The sequence below is a fragment of the Lactuca virosa genome, chromosome 8 (assembly GCF_052849685.1).
Source record: "Lactuca virosa cultivar CGN04683 chromosome 8, Lactuca_virosa_CGN04683_v6, whole genome shotgun sequence".
Taxonomy (NCBI): domain Eukaryota; kingdom Viridiplantae; phylum Streptophyta; class Magnoliopsida; order Asterales; family Asteraceae; genus Lactuca; species Lactuca virosa.
Genome location: NC_136433.1, coordinates 133554449 through 133563271, shown reverse-complemented (window position 1 = coordinate 133563271; position 8823 = coordinate 133554449). Strand labels below are relative to the sequence as shown.

The 8823-nt window shown below is 38.4% G+C and overlaps 1 protein-coding gene and 1 pseudogene across 1 annotated transcript; one reads left to right on the top strand and one right to left on the bottom strand.

Moving 5' to 3' along the window:
• The first annotated feature begins 353 nt into the window (after positions 1-353).
• Positions 354-1671, top strand: LOC145130858 (uncharacterized). The gene is made up of 2 exons (XM_079065617.1): positions 354-858; positions 1247-1671. The coding sequence occupies exons 1-2, from the start codon at positions 354-356 to the stop codon at positions 1669-1671; spliced, it is 930 nt and encodes a 309-aa protein (XP_078921743.1).
• Positions 1672-2881: 1210 nt separating this feature from the next.
• On the bottom strand, positions 2882-4593 carry LOC145129972 (E3 ubiquitin-protein ligase RDUF2 pseudogene; annotated as a pseudogene).
• Between the last annotated feature and the right edge of the window lie 4230 nt (positions 4594-8823).

Sequence of the window (8823 nt, the reverse complement as noted above, 5' to 3'; positions counted from 1 at the left end):
GTGTAGTTTGCACAATTTAAAAATAATAAACAGTTCTTTAGGCTGAAGGGTGTGGGTGCGGTCCCAGACCGCACTTTGTGCCACGTAGACCAAGAACACCGCCCCCAGACTGCGGTCTGGTGCGGTCTTGGCCGCACTGCGGTCCTTAAGTGCCGCGCTTTCTGATTGGTTGAGGGGAAAAAGGGAGGATCGCCGGTTGTTGGGTATTTAATAATAATTTATTTATTTATTTATTTATTTATTTTTGCTTTTTCTTTCTTATATATACATATCTAACATCATTTTTTTTTCACAACACAATCTCTTGTCTCTCTCTCAAAAACTTTTTTAAAAAAATCAACACTCTCTCAAAAATGTCATCTTCTTCGTCTTCTGAAGAATTTCAGACTATTTTTGATACCGTTATTGCGTGTGTTCAAATGACGGAAGAAACATACAACGTTGTATGTAACAACGCGGCTGCAAGTTCTCAACGGAGAACACGAAGATATATTTGCAGAAATCGTGAAGAAGCCAACCAACGTTTGGTGCAAGACTATTTTGCAGAGAATGCCACTTATCAAGGGTATTATTTTCGTAGACGCTTCAGAATGCTCAAAGGTTTATTCGAACGTATAGTTGAAGATGTAACGAGGGAGTGCAGTTTTTTCCAACAACGCTACGATGCTAGAGGTACACCCGGTTTCACTCCCTTACAAAAATGCACTGCCGCACTTCGTCAGTTAGCATATGGCATTCCGCCTGATGCGTTAGACGAAAGTTTTAGGATGTCTGCTAGGATAGCACGAGACAGTCTCCATTTTTTCTGCAAAACTGTGATTCAGTTTTATGGTCCAAAATATTTACGTAAGCCTACACGTAATGACATCCTGCAATTGCAAGCTCATCATGCTAGTGTGCATGGGTTTCCTGGAATGCTAGGAAGCTTAGATTGTCTCCATCGGGCATGGGAAAATTGACCTACAGCATATCATGGGCAATTTACCCGAGGTGATCATGGTCACCCAAACGGTCATACTTGAAGCAGTTGCATCACAAGATATGTGGATTTGACATGCTTTTTTTGGTTCTCCTGGTTCGATTAACGACATCAACGTTCTTAATCGTTCACCAATATTTAACAACATATACGATGGATCCGCACCAGATTCTTCTTTTCAAGTATGTGGAACGCCATATAAGTATGGTTATTATCTGGTCGATGGAATCTATCCTGAGTATGTTGTGTTTGTTAAATCGTTTACAGTTCCACATGGTTCTAGACGAAAGAAATTCAAGAGAGCTCAAGAAAGAGCTAGGAAGGATGTTGAGCGTGCTTTTGGAGCTCTGAAGAAACGGTGGTTCATATTGAAAAAACCAACAGCTTATTTAGGCGAGGAAAAACTTCAAGAAATCATGTATACATGTCTTATATTGCATAACATGATTATTGAAGACGAAGGAAGAGCGATATGTGCGTTTGACGAGGAAGAAACCATACCAGAGACACAGCCAATAGAAATTGGTGGCGAAGAGTATATAAACAGGAGAGCAGAGATACGTTGCACTGAAACATTTCACAATCTTCGCAATGACTTGGTGGAACACATTTACGGGGTTCAAAACATTAACCTTAATTTGGATCCACCGGATGACCCCGAAGACGAGTTCTCGGAGAACGACTTTATGTAGTTTGCTTTAGTTATTTTATTTGTGTTTTTTAAGTTTCTAGGATTATTTAAATGTCATGTGTGTGGTTTTCGTGTTTTTTATTTATTTTTTTTTTGGTAATGCAATGTAATGTTTTTTTTTAATTTTCAAGTAATGAAAAATTATGTTTTTTTATTAAAATAGAAGTTTTATTAAATTAAAATAGTTAAAAAAAGAAGTTTTATTAAATTAAAATAGTTAAAAAAACACAAAAAAAAAAAAGAATGTGTGACACCACTCCCTTAGTGTGGAAAGAAACCACACTTGAGTGGTAAAAAATGATATGACGCTTATGTGGCGGGGGAGGGAGTGCGGTTTCGGTGGCACCACACCCTCCAGCCTTATAGAGTATGTACGAATTCTGGTCCACATCTTTTTCTAATATACATTTTGCATTTATAAAACAAACATCATAGTTGAGGCAATATTTTGAAATGGAAAAATAAAAATGTGTACTTTTCATTTGGCAAAAAGTGCATGTTATGTATATTGTCCGACTTCTTTCATATAAATAAAATAAATGCTTCATTTAGTATCGTTGTCGAAAAAGAAGAGAAGCACCAAGATTTTCCCATCAAGTTATATTTGTAACTTGACGAAATTTGTTATCATTAATTTATGATTTCGTTTTCATGTTCCCATCTATTCTTTTTCACATCAACTAAACAACACACGTTATTGAATTCTAATTTTTTTTTTCAACGTGTCGTTTTAGTGAGACCCACAAAACAGAATATTATGTATCCAAAATAGAATCAAAACTGCTTGAGCTCAATCGTTTTAGTAAAAATAAACATCATACTTATAAAACACTAATATTTAATTATCATTAAATATTAAAAATAAAACTTAAATCTTATTTTTAAAGTTTAAAAGTAATATTTAAGTTTTATAAAACAAACAAAAGGAAAAACGGTCACAAAGACAAGCTCGCTTTCCCTGTATTCATGCGACAAAGACTCTCGCTTTACTTTCTGGAAAGTGAACAAACCAATCATTTTCAACCTTTTTCATGTAAATCCAATAATAAAAGATTTGCCTGTTTGAAACAATAATTATGCAAGAAAATTAATGAAAACAATCAACTACTATCGTCTATCTTTCAAGCACACATTTGTAATCTTTGTAAATTGTGTAATTAATTAACAAAATCAATTCAAGAATGAAGAATCCCATGGAAGGAGAAGACAAATTAAGATGATTATGTTCTGACATAGAATAGAAAGAAGGTTACAGAAATCTACAGATGAACGAAATCAAGCAAATCGCCATTAATTTAGCTTTTATACTAAAAAAAAACCAGAGCATTTCTCTTTGGCTAAAAATGGCTGATTCAAATCCAGAACAGATGAAAGGGGTTTTCAGTTTTCAGCTTTTCTTTTTCTAACTTTACTTGCACAAAATTGGAAACATTTTATTTACAAAGGTTGAGATTTGATTCAGAACCTAGAGAAGACCCTTTTCGAATTTGAATTCAATCTCTGAACCTCGAATTATGACTTCGAAAATATTAGGTGAGAGTGAGAGAAGAGATGTTCTTGAATTGTATATAGAGAATTATAGAGTCCTACCATCTTGACAACCCATTTTGTTCATCCAAAATCCAAGTTCTATTTCGCCTACTTCTCATTCTACCGAAAACTGAACTGGATAAACTCCGACTTCTGTTCATGGATGAATCATTTGAATTTGAAGAGGGTCTTGATCTCCCGAAGAAAGAGAAAATGTTGCGAAAAACTCTGCCGAATCCACCTTCTCCTCTAGTCCTGTTCCTTCTCGATTCCCACATGATCCTCCTCGGCGTACCTGAACTGTTATTGAACCCGCCGTCCATTTCCGTGTAGACAACTGGAAGCTCTCTCTCGCCACCGCCGGTTCTTCTACCGCCGGAGAACCTTCCAACGGCGAATCCACCGCCAGGTAATCTCCATATCGTTAATCCAACTGTTGCTGATTCTTCTTCGGTTTGGTCCGAGCCTTCTAGATTGGGTGAATTTGTTGAATCTGTTGGGAGTTCGTGGCGGCAAACCGGACAGGAGTTTCGGAGATTTAGCCATGGGAGAATGCAATCGGAATGGTAGATGTGGCTACATGGCATCTCACGAGCTTCAGCTCCGAGAACGAACGCTTCTTTGCAGACAGCACAGTGCAATTCGCTGGTAACTTGTGAATCCGAGATCTCAATCGTGGGCATCGATTCAACAGCCGCTTTCGACGCCGGTGGATGTTCTGCCCTACCTAATCCATTTATCTCGATCTGTGATAATTGATCGAGCAACCGGTCAAACCCTGACCCCATCAGAAACTCCGACATCGTCGGCGGCAAAGGTTGTAAACCAGAACCTGCTCCATCATCATAATACAGCTCAAAACCTCTATCTCCACTCTCTGAATTCTCAATCCCACCTCCTTCGGCACCGCGAAGAACAATAACCGGATTAAACGGCGACCTGTCTCCAGTGTTTCGACGGCCTTCACGCCGGAACCTCAGATCTGACCGATCATTACTTCCAAGCATGTACATCGCGGCTTGAGGAAAACGCCGTCGAGATTCCGGCGGTGAAGGCGCGTGGGAATCCACCGCTTCAATGAATTCTCCCTCGCAGTAAGGACAAACAACGGAGTCCGCAACCACAACCGCCACTCTGATGATGCGTGTGCATCTGTAACACCAATACGACGTTGCCCTGGACATGTTTGCACACACAAAAATAATAAAAACTTTGAAAACCAGTCCGTTGACCGGTGAGCTTGAAATCGGAATATCAGTATGTCAGATCCGGTGAATCTATATAAGTCGCCGGAAAATATAATTTACAGATTCCGATGATGTGGTGGTGTATATGGAAGCTAGAAAGGGCGCGCACACATATAGAGAATAGAAAATGAGGGCATGGATTGATTCGAGGAAAGTAAGAGGAAATTTGGTTTTAAAGTTCACGCGTGATGATGATGGTGGGGGTGGGGGGTTGGGGTTTTAACTTTTAACGGCAGTAAATTTAAGGAGCGTTGTTTGTTGTGTTGCTTTTGCCTTTTGTTGGCATCTGTTGACTGCTGGACGCGTACCAACTTAAAAAGGCTTCATTATACCGTTGTATCTTACATAAAAGTTTTATTTAAGGTTATTTGATGATTTTTAAAATAATTATATTCAAATAATTATATATTTAAAATTAAAATACATATCATGGTGATGGAAGATACTATGAGAACATCATGAGGTTGATCGACTCAAAGCTGATTCTATCCAATGGTCCTTGAATTTGAATTGGTCTAGTTTAATTCCTTTAAAAGTGTAATGTTTTGTTTGGAGGGAGCTAGAATTCCCATTGTTGATACATTAGCTTACAGGGGTATTAACATCCCGTTTTTGGAGTGTAATCTTTGCGGGATTGAATCGCAATCTTTGGCTCACCTACTCATTAAGTGCAATTTTGTCATGGTAGTTTGTAGGTGGGCGTTGAAACTTGAAATGGTGTGAGATTTAAGGTAGATGTTTTTTTAATATTTATGAATTACTTGATTACGTTGCTTCATAGGAGAATTGTCCCCGGAAAATATGGAAATCTTCGATAAAATCTCAATATTTTGGGTCAGTTTACGGGTTAATCAATTTTTTTTTTAAACAGAAAAGTCACGATTATTTAATATTTTGTTCAAATTAACGAAATAGTCCTTATTTTTTTCAACTAAAAAAAGAGATTATCGTATAAAATTAGATAATCGAGACTTTTCTGTTCAAAAAATAGATGTTAGTTTTAAACCCTAAACTAACCAAAAATATTAGGATTTTAAGGAATATTTCCCCGGAAAAGATTCGTAACCAACACCATCTTCTTTTACATGTTATGGAATGTTTGGACGGAAATAAATGATAAGGTTTTCAAAAACATGGGCTCCTTCCCAGCTAGGATTGTTGATCATGTATCCTTATTGTATGTTTTGTTAGTATAGGGTCTTCGTTTTCCTCTTAAGAATGGTTCATGTAATGAAAAGATTAGCAGCAAACGATGTGGCTGAGGCTCGAGTTGGACTCGATTCCCTTAAACAGATTCGCCGTCTGTTCCCAGGGTACAACAACCTTAGCAGTATTGTGTACTGCCGGATATGACGACTTGCCTGAAAGAATCGCCGGAAGCAGGAGTACAGAGAAGGAGGAAGAAGAAGAGTATTTTCATCCGTGTGTTTGAATGAGACGGCCAAGGTCTTCTTTTATAGTTGAATCTTGAAACGGAAACAAATCACTAATTGATTGAGCGTTTAATGGCAATAAATGTCATTAATTACGCAATTAATGCATCCGTTACAGAATTCAAAAATAGGGACCAAAACTGTCAAGTTTAACAAAAACGAGGGTAGCGCGCGCCCGAGTTTTCGGAGCTGCATTCGTGTCCGCAGGTCGCGCCCATGCACGAGTTCGGTGTTTTTGGTCTACGGAACCAAGATTTGCACCCCCCCCCCCTGCGCGCGGGTAGGAATTGTAGCATAACCATAGACACAAGCTTGTAAGCCTTCCATGCAATGAAGCTTATAAACCTTGTTGAGTTTGGTCTCTCTACCAATGTGGGACTCATTCCCACATTCCTCTCTTTTGCTAAACTTATTCTCAAATACCCATCTTTGAGTATCGATATCTCATTCACTTATACTCTATTTTGGACATATAATATATCGTTTCGAAGTCCTCATGGAGGAGAACACAAACTCACTTAGAGTTCGTTATATATACAACATATGTATATATTTATATATGTCCAAAGTTAGTAAAAATATAAATATTTATACTAAATTTCCAACAATCCCCACACATGAATGGAGATCGATCTCTGCACATCCAATTTCCAAACGAAATTTTCAACAGTTGAATCCTGCATAGGATAGGTAGGTATTACCCTTTGAACCCTCCCTTAAGAAGTTACACTTAATCTCCTAGCAGTTAGTAGATCTTGATGTCTTTGAACTAAGCTGCCATTTATGTAGACGACAATGTAAATCTCACAGGATTCTCCCTGACAAGGTCATATCCTCATGGACGTGTTCGTTTTGGTCATAAACACTAGCCTGGTTCTGCAAGAGCTTTAGGAATTGTGCCCCTATAATTCCCCTCGAAGCGACCCCACTTCTCTCTCACATAGGTGATTCCAATAATCATTAAAAACCATATGTTTAGCCTAATTTTATCACTACATATAGGAATGGACTAGGAAGTCATGTTAACTCCCCGCAGTGACATGCCTCACTCATACAGTTAGGTTATCCTTTTGAACCCAGATCTTGGGATCTCCAGTCTTCTGGGTAAGGTTTCCTTTGTATGAATTTATTCATTCATGGGCTTTAGTCCCATTCCTCTTGACGACTTATAAACTACATCTCTACTTAAGCCTTTTGTAAGCGGATCCGCAATGTTATCCTTTGACTTCACCCAGTCAACCGTGATAACCCCCGTAGAGATTAGTTGTCGTATCGTTTTATGTCTATGTCTAATGTGCCTTGATTTCCCATTATACATTGTACTTTGAGCTCTACCAATTGCCGATTGGTTATCACAATGTATACATATGGCCGTTACCGGCTTAGGCCATTCAGGAATGTCCTCTACGAATTGACGTAGCCACTCCGCCTCTTCAGCACAAATATCTAAGGCGATAAATTCAGATTCCATCGTGGATCTAGATATAACTGTTTGCTTGGATGATTTCCATGCTACAGCAGCACCTCCAAGTGTAAACACATATCCACTTGTAGATCTGGAATCTTTTATGTCAGATATCCAATTTGCATCTGTGTATCCTTCGATAACTGCTGGATGTCTGCCATAATGCAGTCCATATTCTCGCGTGTATCTCACATACCTCAGCAACCTAGTAATACTCGTCCAGTGTTCAGAACTGGGTTTACTAGTGTATCTACTTAGTCTGCTCACAGCATATGCTAAGTCAGGTCTGGTACAACTCATTAGATACATCAGACTGCCAATAATTCTTGAATATTCCACTTGATTAACACTATCACCTCTATTTTTACGTAGATGTTGACTAGTGTCAATTGGAGTTCTAGCTATGCTAGTGTCTCCCTTAGCAAATTTTTCAAGAATTTTATCCACATAGTGTGTTTGACTTAAAATCAAACCACTTTGGGTTCTTGTGATCTTCACTCCAAGAATCACATCTGCTAAACCCATATCTTTCATGTCGAACTTGGATTTCAACATATCCTTCGTGGATCTTATTATCTTGTCATCACTACCAATGATAAGCATATCATCGACATACAAACACAAGATGACATAACCATGAGTGGTGTTTTTCACATAGATACACTTATCACACTCATTGATTCTAAAGCCACTTTCCATCATGACTTGATCAAACTTTTGATGCCATTGTTTAGGAGCTTGTTTTAATCATATAGAGACTTAACAAGTTTACAAACCTTGTTCTCTTGTCCCGAGGCAATGAAGCCCTCAGGTTGCTCCATATAAATTTCTTCTTCCAACTCCCCATTTAGGAAAGCCGTTTTTACATCCATTTGATGAACTTGCAAGTTTCTGATAGCTGCAATGGCAAGAACTAATCTAATGGATGTTATCCGCGTTACCGGCGAATAGGTATCAAAGTAGTCTAGACCTTCCTTTTGTCTATAACCTTTGATTACTAGTCTTGCCTTGTATTTATCAATACTGCCATCAGGTTTCATCTTTCTCTTAAAAATCCAACGGTAACCTAGTGGCTTGCTACCTGGAGGTAGATCCACTAGTTCCCATGTGTGATTTTGTAAGATAGATTCTACCTCATTTTTGATGGCTTCTTTCCATTGAGGTCCCTCAGAAGAAGTTACCGCCTCTTGGTAGGTTTTAGGTTCACTTTCCACCACATAGGTGAAGAAATCATCACCAAATGATTTTTCAACTCTAGCCCTCTTACTTCTTCTGGGTTCTATCTCTTCCTCCTCGGATTGAGCTTGTTCTTCCTCTCGAACAGCTTCGTTGTTTGGTAAAGATGGGCTTTCAACTTCCTTGTTCAAACAGGGAAACACATCTTCAAAGAATGAAGCATTCCTTGATTCCATTATGGTATTCTTGTGTATTTCAGGATTCTTAGAATCATGCACAAGAAACCGATAAGCACTACTACT